Source organism: Arctopsyche grandis, chromosome 13 (assembly GCF_051622035.1).
Source record: "Arctopsyche grandis isolate Sample6627 chromosome 13, ASM5162203v2, whole genome shotgun sequence".
In the NCBI taxonomy this organism is placed as follows: domain Eukaryota; kingdom Metazoa; phylum Arthropoda; class Insecta; order Trichoptera; family Hydropsychidae; genus Arctopsyche; species Arctopsyche grandis.
The window spans coordinates 25,035,801-25,048,185 of NC_135367.1; the positions used below are offsets into that span (position 1 = coordinate 25,035,801).

The following is a 12,385-nucleotide window of genomic DNA, read 5'->3' on the forward strand; positions in this document are numbered from 1 at the left end:
AAAAATCGATGCAAATAGGCGTATTGTAGTCAAGAATTTGTTTATTTTCAATACTTAAAGTCCAAAATGATGGGGTTTTTTGAATAAGAAGTATGCAAGGCAGTAAACTGGGTAAACGGATTATTCCACAAAAAGCTACCTCGCGCAGGTCACTAAAATCTCGAGGACGGAACATCTGGCACTAAAGTTGTCGTTAGTGCAATATTTGACGTGAGTAGCTTTCGATTGATGGAGTTTTTGGGTAAACCCATCAAATTTCTCTTCATTTAGTTACAGATCTTGAAGTTTTGAAGTGATAACTAAAGAGCGGACCCAGAGCGCACTGTTCATTGTTCACATGTTGTAAATGCATTGTTTAAGGTTTGCCGAACCTTTTTACAAAGCATTTGCAATAATGGAACAATAGACGGCGCGCTTCCGGTCCTACCTCTAGTGATAACATATTAACAGAAACAATTTATCCCAAATGTGAATCGCTACCAGGATAACCGCCGCTACGAAAATCGCTTGCAGAAAACTGCCCAAATATTGCTCAGCACATGCTTTTTTATACGAGATTTGGGCAGTTTTCCTGTTTGACGAATTTTCATGCAATAGGAGACCACGCGAGCGATTTTCGTAGCAGCGGTTATCCTGGTAGCGATTCACATTCGAGATGTAATTACCGAACCGTTCTCTTGTAGCAAGACTCATGCGTTCGTAAGAGTGGCTACACTGATGCATGCCTCAGAGTGGCAACACAGACCAACCAAGTCATAATGAATGCAATCAGCTGGTCGTTTCAATTATGATTATTAATTATTACGTATCGACTCTTATGCATCTATATGACATTATTCGCCTGTGATTATTTTTGATTATTTACGGTTCACAGTAACCACATACAATTATCTAATATTTTAATGAAATGAGCAATTCCACGAATTTAGATATAACGAACATAAAAAAAAGAAACTTCATGTATACACTCATCTTTATTTGACAATTGAATATAAATTCTATGATGCATTTTTGAAGAAAATTAGTCTCTGATCCCATAAAAGTTAATAGCGTAATCAGGTAGTCAAAATTTTGATGTCATTCTGAGCAGATACCTGACACATGGAAATGTACGCTTGAGCGGCGCTATGGATTTTCTGGCCAACAAACCCCACTGGCATTTCAGCAGTGGATACCAACCAGATCTTCGCCAAACTTCTGTATGACAAATTCTTGCACACAATACGAGTATGAGCGAGTCAGGTCAGGCTTGACTTCTCTACTTATATAGTTTGGTATTGTTAAATTTAAATCTCGGCATTACACTGTTTTTTTTAAGTCTTGCATAGTAGACAATTTGTACAATTATCACTTGCACACATTGCAGATCAAAATATTGTGTACAGTCGCAAATTCAATGCATAACAAACACGACTCGTATATTTAAAAAACTAATCTCGAGACGGCACGTCCGAAACATTACACAAAATCAAAATTCAATCGACATTGTGCAACATCAAACTCTCACTTTATACTCTTTCATAAATTAAAAATGTATAAAAAGAAAACAAAAATCAACAAAAAATATGATAATTTAAGCACATATACATAGTTGGCATATTATACAAAAATTTTCCCCTCCTACCGATGATACTTCAAAGCAAACCACCACACAAGTAATTCGCTCTACCAAAGTATTCCCTACACACGTTTTTTTTTATATATATTTTGATTAATTGGTAAAACTTGCAAAATCTCACAGTACATACTTTAAATGTATCCCAGATAAATACTTTTATAATAATAAAATTTCTTACACATTCCTATTCATATACATATACATATATAACTTATTAAATATTCTTCACAGTCTATAATATAGTTAAAACTCCCACCACACTTTGTATCGCGACAATTTTAGTTGGTTAATGGTGTTCTTGGTCGAACTTTTGCAATCTCCGACGTCTCAAATGATCAGTTGCCTCGTCCTTTGGTGTAGATTCTCTAAAACGTGACAGATTATCATGCAATCAACTGGTTGTTATTGATAGCATAATACCCACAAATTCGAGATGTAGTGACATGTAACGGTGACGAGTTTACAGAATCAAAAAAACACGACTCATTTAGTTTTTTTACCTTTCTGTATTCGACTCGGGGGTCTCGGTCGAGTTTTCCGTGTTCGTCGACTTGGATACGTCTGGGCTTTTGCTCGATTTGGTAGAGGAAGTCGCGTCATCCGAGGGTTCCTTCTTCGCGACGACGGTTAACAAGCTCGATGTGCTTGGTTTTTCCATGTTTGATTCTTCAGGCTTCGGAGCAGAACCGCTTTCGCTCTTCACATCAGAGCTAGGAACGCTCGTCGCACCGACTGTCTGAGTCTCAACGTCTCTCTTATCAAACTGGTACGGAAATCGATTGGCGACTGCAGAGTACTGTTGCATCATCATAACAGAGGCGTCCAACATTACTTGTATATTCTTCAGACACTGAAAATAAATAATTAAAATGTATTTAAACATACCATTCAACACAAACTGAGCACTAGGATTCTTCATAATGGGACAGGCCTGATTGAGACAAGAATTGAGTCCAATACTCGTAAATACACATATCAATTGCAAACTCTGCAATTCCAAAATTCGAAGGAGAACGTTTACTATTTTATCAGCCTGTCTATTATTTTAACAAGTTAAGGTAACGATTAGCATTCATACTGTCAATGAAGCTGACCCATAAAACCCTCAACATGAGACCACTCTCCCCTTCCCCCCTCATAACCAACAGCATAGCTCAGATATATGACTCCAGATCGATCGTTTCCTATCAAAGTTTGCCAATTTATTTGATTGCATTGAAGCGGTTCCAACAAATTGGCAACCTGTCCTATCTCTCGCAAAAATTCGAGTTTATAGCATCTAGAATTTGCTTAATTAGTGTAGAGAGTGAATAAAGTGAAATGTTAATGGGCGGGTCACGTAGCTAGAAGAATGGACGTGGACAAGGAAAGTGCTGGAATGGTACCCGAGAGAATATAAAAAGGTGAAAGGAAGATGGGTGGATGAAATAACACATGTGTGGAATGAGATGGATGAGAATTGCGCAAAACAGAAGCCTTCATACAGCAGTGAATAGTGAATGGCTGTAATTGATGACGATGATATATATCTTCAAAATAATAATACAGTTCAGGAGGATATACCTGAATGCGAGCTTCGATATTTTGCCTCTCTCTACCTTCCATCCTAGACAATTCAGCTTCGGTAAACGTCGACAAATTCGGCGGCATTGAGGGTGGCGGCCAAGGCAACCCCATAAAAGCTGAAACATCATTAAAAAGAAAAATCAAATTTAGCACAATAAAACTTGAGAAAAATTATAAATTGAACGGGATCTTACGCGTCAAATTCGGCATCATTCCTGGCGGCATGGGCATCGAGGGCGGCATCATTTGACCGGGCTGCATGGTCGGCTGCTGAGACGAATTCGATTGAGCTTGAGCGTTTTGAGGCGAAGGAGTTGGCGGAGTCGGAGGAGCTGGAGCCGCTTGCATGGGAGCAGCGGCTGGGGCAGGGGTCTGCACTGGTGCCGAGCTACGCAATATATTAAGACGACACGTCGGACACGTCTGCTGACGTTGGAACCACGAGCGGAGACACGACGCATGGAATATATGATTGCACGGCAGCTTCTTCGCCCCTGAAACAACATGAAATTCAAATCAGAATCCCTTTCACAACTTCAAAGCACGCATACGAAACAATTAAGTGTGTAGATAATCAGTGAATCGTATATTTTAAACGGCAAACTGACAATATTTGTTTGCGGGCCACAAAAATGCTGGGATTCTTACTTCGAGTTGGTAAACCTTTCGTTGTGTTCTAGTGTTAAGTTCTAGTACGTAGCATTCTAGAATTTTCTTCCATTATATGGAGTCCTACCCGTATGACTCATTCATTGAAGACTGAGAGAATCCAAAAGCCACTGTGGCTAATATGTTAAAAAATAAATGCGATGCAACTTTGTAATAATACCTGAAGTCATCTCCTCTCGGCAGATGATGCAAACGTTGTCGACGGCCGCGAGTTCTGCCGCCGAGGCGTCCGGATACAAAGTATTCATGTTTCTTATCGCCCGCCTTGACATTATGACATCGTTGAACGCTTTGTTGAAATTCCTGCAAACGACAAAGAAAATTTACGTACCGAACAATAAACACCATCGATCACAATAGAATTCAGTTAAAATTCGAAATACCTTATTGTGTAGTACATTTGCCTGAATGCGAACAGCGGGAGAGTGTATTTGCGTATCATTATTATCACAAAAGATATATAAAGCAAAACTTTAAACATTCCAACTATGAACTCGGTGTACAGAAGTACGACGGCTTTGTTCTCCCAAGGCGTTTGCGAATCTACCGCATGAATAATGTACTAAAATCGATAATAATTTCACGTTACGGTTGAAACACTTCATCGTATATAAATATATGTGCATAAGTGTACAACGGTGACGATACCTTTATGAAGATGTTGACTATCATGATGATTAAGATGCAATATTCAAACCCGTAGACCAACTGCACAGAAGCACCTTTAGTCACCGTTGTTTGATAGGCATGGAATATGAAAAAGATATCTAAACCAGCCAGCGTCAATAACAAGCTCTGCACTCGGATGTGAAACAGCGAGCCGATTACAGGACTCCTTTCCATCTGTGAATATGTGAATGAATATAAATTAATACGGTGATTACATTTTAAAGATAGCATCGAGGATCACTCACAAAATCGACCCGATCCTCGGCCAGCCAGTGAAAAGATTTGAGAAATAGTAATATCGTGAAAAACGCTATAAACTTCGGATTGAAGTCGTCTTTGAAGACGGTGAACGCCAGAGCTGTTTCCGTGAGAGCGTACCAAGACCTCTCCATAAGATGCTGAAATATAAATGGTGTTTATATATAATCGGAGATGATTTACAATGAATGCTGTAAAAATTAGTTACTTCAAATTCCGTAGCTCGCAGTTGGCCGAAGAAAACTTTCTTCATTAATTTTCCTATGAGCAGAACCATAATTAGCGCTTGAACGTAAATTACCTGCAAACGTAAAATAAACATAAATTAAAAAATATATTTATTTTATTTACATTAAAATAAGGACATAAGAATAAATATGGATGTAAAAATAAAATAAAATATATATAAAATGTGAAACTATCAATATATGAAAACATTTTTTTTTATATACCAGGAAGGCCTAATAGTTAACCCTAATGCGCATTCCTGGCCAAAAAACATTTGTACTTTTGATACAAATATTATTAGTATTATACAAAGTACATAAATACATATCAATTAACATCCACACAGACATTTATTGTCAAATTTGTAAATTTGCAGCATTTGAGACAATTCAGCAAAATTTGAGATTGCTGAAAACTCGAGATTTGTGAGAAAATGGTTAGTAAGGTTACCAATTTGTAGGAATCGTTTCAGTGAAAATTAGATGAATTGGCAAACTCTGATAGGAAACGATCGACCTGGAGTCACGAATCTAAGGTCTGGCCAAAGTATTATATGTACACTCTGTTCAAAGCATTATATGCTAACCACTAGTCTATTCTGCTGGAACATATGATCTCAAATTAAACGATCCCTCAACCAAAGCATATTTTAGATTAAACAAATCCAAGAAATCTAGTTGAGGAGCTTGATGACCCTTGACCATATCAAAATGGTACGTGCTACAGGTGAAGAGAACAAGTTGCAGCATCTAACGTACGCGAGTTGTAGATTGAAGCTCAATTCTGCAAGAATTTGAGGATTCGTTACAAAACCAACCAGTAATTTGTAGATATGTTTTCCCAAATATACTCTACGTCATGACTCGAAGAATAACAACCAATTGCTTCCAACAGGAAGGCATTAGGATAGCAATCTTGCTCTCAAGCAATCACTAGGGCTTCATATATAATAGAAGAGTATTCAATAATGCCTCGCGCTAGCGAATCATATAGAATTCAAAGCAAGATTTACAGTACGAGACCCAACACTTTGGGGTTAAACCCAGAGAAATGTAATAGTAATAGAAGGGCCCTTACAAATAAATAATTGTTGTCAAAATACTTAGAGGTATACATAGACTCGGGACTAAATTTTAAAATGCACGCTGACTATATAATAAAAAAAATGGCTAGAAAAGTTGGTATATTATGTATGTAGATTAAGAAATATTTTAAGTAAAAAAAGTAAAATTTTAGTGTTTAATTCAATTGTCTTGCCACATGTGGTTTATTGTGCCACTGTGCTTAATTTGTTTAGTGGCCAAGATTTAGAGAAAATGCAAAAAATACAGAATAAAGCTATGAGAGGTATTTTGAATGTGAGTAGATTTAAGAGTATTGGAAGTATGTTAGATGAATTAGGATGGATGAGTATTAGAATTAGTCTAAATATTAGTACATTGTTTTTTGTTTATAAGTTATTACCTAAGTATTCTGATGATTATAGGAATAGAGATAAACATACTAGAAATAAGGACAAACTAGTTGTAAGTAGAGTAAGAAAGAATAAGACGGTTGGGGGGTGATTTTCACAGGGGTGTGCTCATGTATAATGCCCTCCCTGAGTGCATCAGGTCTGCTAAAAACATGGATGCATTCCTGCGAGGTGCGAAGAGACACCTCTGTGAGGGACAGTACATAATTAAGATGTATTTTTAAATTAGCTTGATAGCTAAAATATATATAAATAAATAAAATAAAAAAAATATTACGCGGTACGTCTCTATAAATAGGCTACAACGCACGGAATAAAATCGGATCAATTTACTTATAAAAATGTATCCCATGTTGTTTATTGTATGTTTTTGAATGCATTATGCAATTTTTACCGATGCTTGCCCACCTTGCGAGTAATACAAACGAACAGAGAAGTTTTTATCGGACATACGTCAAGCACCAAGCATCAAATATGACTGATGCTAAAATTATTTAGGATTGTCTCTGGATAATCGTCACTTGACAACAATATGACGCCTAAAGCCACTTCTATTACTATAACATTTCTCTGGTTAAACACGAGATACGGGACCGCTGCTTCTCGTAAGTATTGCCAGTGCAGACGAAAACAATCATATTCAGTACACATTATTAAAGACATTTACCGATAGAATTATTACGTTTAACAACCACTCTTTTGAGTTGCTCGGCTCTGACACTTATGCCTATTGCGCATTATCGACCGGTCGAAATTTCTTCAAAAAACTCCACTGACAAGCAGCGGTCCTGTATCTCGGGTTTAACCAATTATCGAAGCTCTCAAAAGAAATCGGCTCAATGTCGTTTGAATAGTAACTTGGTTTCGTGACCTGGTGAAGCTTAAGAGGGCTGGATACCCGAAACCTTAATTTTGTTGCCGTTCCTTTCTTCGATATATATACGACGAGTGAATACGACATTTTAAATCGAAAAAATCGAGGTTTAGTATTCTCCAGTTTTCTCCTCCGAAACTGGACCAATTTAAAAAAAATTTCATCATCGGTATGAGAAAGATATGTTCTATGTTTGTGTCTTCGTGTTGTTTTTTTTTTTAAATCAACCGTTAAATTAGCATGCTGGACTCTTTTCGTGGGCGTAAAAGCGAGGCGATTTTATAGATGTTCGGTGGCTCCTAGTTCCTATAAAAAATAACTAATCAAAAAAATAAAAATACAGAAACATGCCTATGGTGGATATCCATAGCATATTAAAAAATAAATTTCTCTAGTGTCATAATTGAGGAAGTGTAATACGTTTGTATGGACAAGGCGCTGGTGTCCAGCCCTCTTAAAGAGCGGCTCTTTTTTCTCAATGTGAACGACATGTTTTCAGCTGACCTATTGAAAATAGCATCTGGATATAAAGGTGTAACGGGAAATAAGTTGTGTCGATAAAAGCTCAGTAGTGTTGATAGTGGGAAAAGTTTATATGTGTATCTAGTAGTGTGAATGGTATAAAAGCTGAAGTGGAGCTGGACCGCTCGATTGATAAGAAAGAGTGACAGATAGAGTGACAGTTGGGGAGAGTGGGAGGGGTAGACTCACGGCCATGCTGAAGTTGGACTTGGTGATGTAAACGACAGCTGGATAGAACTGGCGTTTGTGGTGATAGGCGTGCGCCACCACGGCAGCCGTCAGGCACACCGACACCATCGACACGCCCAGAGACCTCATCTTGCTCTTCGTATGCTACGAGGATGCTCTTCGTCTCCAACTCCTCACCACACCGTCGTCGTCACCATAATAATGAACACAGCAATCACAATCACCGAGTCGGTACCGCTGCCACTGCCACTGCCACTGCCACTACAGCAGTGTTGCACTAAACGTACACGACATTCAACAACTGCTGCCAACTCACGCTCTCACACTCCGAATTCTAAACTTAACCCCCTAATTCGTAACGAAAAACATTAACCTGTTGACAATGCATCGATACATCGGTTGTTTCATCTGCCATAACAGCTAGATAAGTTGCTTTTTTTATTTCAGCACTTATTTGTTCCCTTCACACGTTCAAAATACAATCTAAAAGTTCATTTTGAATAGTTTTTGATGTCCCTTTAAAAACCGAAGAAGTTTGAAAATGTTTTTTTAAAGAATCGTCGAAATTTTGTGAATATTCTAGAAGCCCCCGAAAAACTCTTGGATCTTTTGAATTATCTGTTTCATCGTGTCCCCTCATTGGCATTTCAAATTTACCGCAAAATTTAACGCAATCAATAATTTTAAATAAAACATCCCGATTTTTTTTGACGTTTTCATTATGCTTATCTATTTCCCGCCGACAAGCTTCCCAAAATCGTGAGATTACACACATTTTTTAAATTTATCGTTTAAATTTTTTAAGTCAATAACTCCTGTTTTCGTCCAAGATGCTTCGCCTGGCGACTCGCCTCCAAACAAAAGACACGGATAACAAAATAACGCGTTTTTTTCTGTACATCTCGTTAACCAATTGTATTTTTTATAAATGTCTGGATTAAATTTTCGCGAGTAACTAAAAAATCTACTAGTTGCAGGCTGTGAAATAATTAAATTGGGCGTGAGGCAGCCTTATGCTTTTATAGCGACTTTTTCGGTAAGTTCTAGTCGCGAAAAGTACAAATTTTGTAAATATTTTACTGAATTCTTTTGTTGTTCCATTTTTAAAAGAAAAAAAATCTTAATATATTTAAATAAAAATTACGAGAAAAAGTTAAACAGATTTGAAAAAAGTTTGCTGTTATCAAAATGAAAACGACTCACCGAAGATTTGATGAGGGCTCGTACACAACCAATTGAGAGTAACGAAAACGAATAAAGCTGTGATCGTGCGATTCAACTAATTAAATGTAAGATCAAGCGCGCGAAATCTTAAACAAACTGACAGAAGAATGTCGTTTAACAGGCGAAGGCTGCCGACTGTCCAGCCCAAAACGGCAGAGTGAGTGAAAGAGAAAGAGCTATCTGCAGATGCAAATAGCTCTTTCTCTTTCTCGTTCTGAAACTCCGGGCTGCGCAGCGTTCAGCGCGGCGCTGTAACACTTTACAGCCAGTACAGCAACATTTTAATTCATCTGTCACCATACAAGTTAGTGGGGTCTTCGAAACGGTCAACATTACTTACAATATCACCCTTCTGGATATGGGTGATATTGTAAGTAATATTTACTCTGTCGAAGGCCCCAATAGTTCGTCCATCCAACTAATAAAAAAAATATCATTAATAAATAAAATATTAAATGTATCTTAGAATTTTATAGGAGGGTCTGCAGCCCGGCAGCCCATTAGGACGAGCCGCCACTGGTCAACATCCCTACCGCCGCCTACATACTAGTTTACTGTTTTACTAGCTGGTCACCTGATCTTGCGTTCGCGCCAAAAAATGGTCTCGCTGTAACAAGAGGGAAATCACACAGGGAAGAACGGCACGTCGCGTCCTTAGTTCCTCGATGTGGGGGGTCTCATACATTTCTTCAAATATGGGATACGGTTTGGTGATTATTGGTCACAAAGCGCTCGTCACTAAAATCTCTATAACGGAACATCTGGCAGCCGAAAAGTCCATCATACTGTGGCGGCTCGCTATATGACATGGTCGAGTTCGGTCACTTTCCTGCGAGTTGGGGCCAACGCGGCCGCGTTTAAAGTTGCTATTATCATTTCGTCTTCGGCCTTCATAATAAACCAACGTTCATTAACAAGCCAGTCGTCTCATTCGTTCCATCCCCTAAAATACTAACGAGAAATTGAGTGCCAAATATTCCGTATTCGCGATTTTCATGGCAAAAATTGTCTTTTAGGCAATCGCAATGTGACTAATAATCCTATTACCATGGGATACGCCGTTATCTGTCACTATCAAGCAAGGATAAATACAAGGATACAAATTTAACGAAAACATTCCTGGGGGTGATTTTGGGACGGTGTGTGCTGTTCCATGAATATGTGCAAGACATTCCACTTTGTTTTCGCATGTTTAAAACTATCTAAAAAAAACATGTGCCACGCTGTTCATCGCTGTGTGTTTTCGTCCTAAATCGTATACAAAAACCAAGTCTCGCGACCCATCGACTAATGATCTCCTATACTGTTGTAACGGTAAACGGATTATTGCGCAAATTGCGATCCCGCGCATGACAATCGATTTATATAGTTTTTGGGTGCCAGATGTTCTGTGATCGAAATTTTAGTGACGTGTGCGAGATCGCCTTTTACGGAATAACCACCGAACCGTTGTAACTTTACGTCTCCTCATCGTTCCTTCTGTTGACAATAGTGCTATGGAGGATGAACGAATGAGACGACTGGCATGTTAATGCACGTGTTTATTATATGACAGCTAAAGACAGAGTGAGTAGCAGCTCTCCGAACCCAGCCGGGTTGGTCCCCACTCGCAGGAAGGCAACCAAACTCGACCATGTCGTATAACCCTTTGGCTGCTACGAGGTTTTTCAATGTCCAAGCGAAAAATGCTAACATTTGTAATTATTTTGAAAAAAATTAAATATAATATTTTTTTTTACATACTTACTTCGCCGAACGCTTGTAATTTTTATAATACTTTATATACATTTTTAGAAGCAGTTATGGACTCGTGCTCTCTCTTTCTGTCTTGCTTTTACATGCGTGCGTGCGAAAGAGATACCTACATATATACACTAAATAAGTTTTGACGATTATTTTCCGACGCTTTATTTTTTTCAATAATCTATTTTTAGACATCGATGTATCCTAACAAAATGCGATATATTCGAAACAGGTAGCGGTCTTTCTCTCTTTCTTTCTTGGTTTTAATTGTGTACGTGTGAGCGAGACACACAAGGATGTGAAGTTTCTAATAATCAAATATTTTTTCAAAATGTATCATAAACATTTTGTATGCATTTCAGTTGCATTCGATTGATTGCATGAATTCGTGACGTCTCGTGACCTATATAATTGAAAGCGGATTTCTATTGTTTTTTGCCATTTATTTTAACTCTGCAAAATGATATCGGACAGTGAAAGTGATGAAAGCGAAATAATAGCTTCTCGCCGAGGAACTCGACCAATCAGCAGCTCTACTGATTCTGAAAATGAATTTATCGACAATAATCAATTCCCAAGTAATAACTCCTTATATGACATTGACAACGAACCCGAAATTTACTTTGATGATGAACCCGAAATTGAAGAGCTTTTATTTAAAAAATTGATAAATGTTTATAAAGCTTGATTGTAAAATAAATATAAATACGTATACAAAAAAAATGTTTCGTGCCACTGATGCGCTGGTGGCTCAAAGAAAGTATTGAAATACGACAATTAATGACGAAAACAACGATCGTCGTAGCAATCTTCGCCGATTTCAAAACAACGATTTATCGTTGTTGTAGCAGTCAAAGGGATAAGCGAGCCGCCACATCACTCCCCCCCCAGCATCAGCGATACCAAAATTACAAAGAAACAAATTTTACAAAAGAAAAAAATTATTGTTACACAAAGAGAAAAAATTATTACGTGGGGAGAAAAAAAATTGTTGACGTGGGTCATCCGCTGTGTACATAGGTGTACCGCCCTGAATGGTCGGTAGATTCGAGGGCGGTGACGTCGCGAGCAGGACGGTGGGTGGTCCGATGGTCGCGCCGATGCGATGCGATGCTGCGGCGGCGCCGCTCTTCCGAGGCTGATGTCGGTTGGTGGGGCGGCAGGGGCGGCAGGGGCATCGATGTGGTTGATGGTACTCCGAGCTGGACTGTGAGTCGTTGTGGCTCGTGGAGGTGTTGTAGCGCTACCGCCCGTCTCGGCGTGACGACGCTCGTGGGGACGGACGGGGCCTTGATGATGATGATGATGATGATGGTGCTGAGGTGGTGTATGTCTTGTGGTGCTGGATGAC

The 12,385-nt window shown here is 38.6% G+C and overlaps 1 protein-coding gene across 2 annotated transcripts; it reads right to left on the reverse strand.

The window, feature by feature from the left end:
• Window positions 1-950: 950 nt before the first annotated feature.
• On the reverse strand, window positions 951-8,396 carry sip3 (septin interacting protein 3). Of its 2 annotated transcripts, none has more exons than XM_077444502.1 (10): window positions 8,068-8,396; window positions 4,989-5,081; window positions 4,768-4,920; window positions 4,502-4,696; window positions 4,237-4,415; window positions 4,014-4,156; window positions 3,379-3,678; window positions 3,182-3,300; window positions 2,119-2,468; window positions 951-1,983 (listed from the first exon to the last, which is right to left on the reverse strand). In XM_077444502.1, exons 1-10 carry the CDS (start codon window positions 8,194-8,196, stop codon window positions 1,905-1,907), a joined length of 1,740 nt encoding a protein of 579 aa, XP_077300628.1. In that variant the 5' UTR covers window positions 8,197-8,396; the 3' UTR covers window positions 951-1,904. The 2 variants fall into 2 exon arrangements, with proteins under 2 accessions (XP_077300628.1, XP_077300629.1); XM_077444503.1 differs by having other exon boundaries at window positions 951-2,013; window positions 8,068-8,393.
• Window positions 8,397-12,385: the final 3,989 nt, after the last annotated feature.

Bases quoted from the DNA above. Each gene is read 5' to 3' on its own strand.
- sip3 (XM_077444502.1), bottom strand. From the start codon at position 8,196: ATGAGGTCTCTGGGCGTGTCGATGGTGTCGGTGTGCCTGACGGCTGCC. The intron at 3,679-4,013 runs GTATTATTACAA...ATGTTGTTTCAG, and splicing joins CCGAGAGGAGATGACTTCAG to GGGCGAAGAAGCTGCCGTGC. The intron at 3,301-3,378 runs GTAAGATCCCGT...ATGATGTTTCAG, and splicing joins AATGATGCCGAATTTGACGC to CTTTTATGGGGTTGCCTTGG.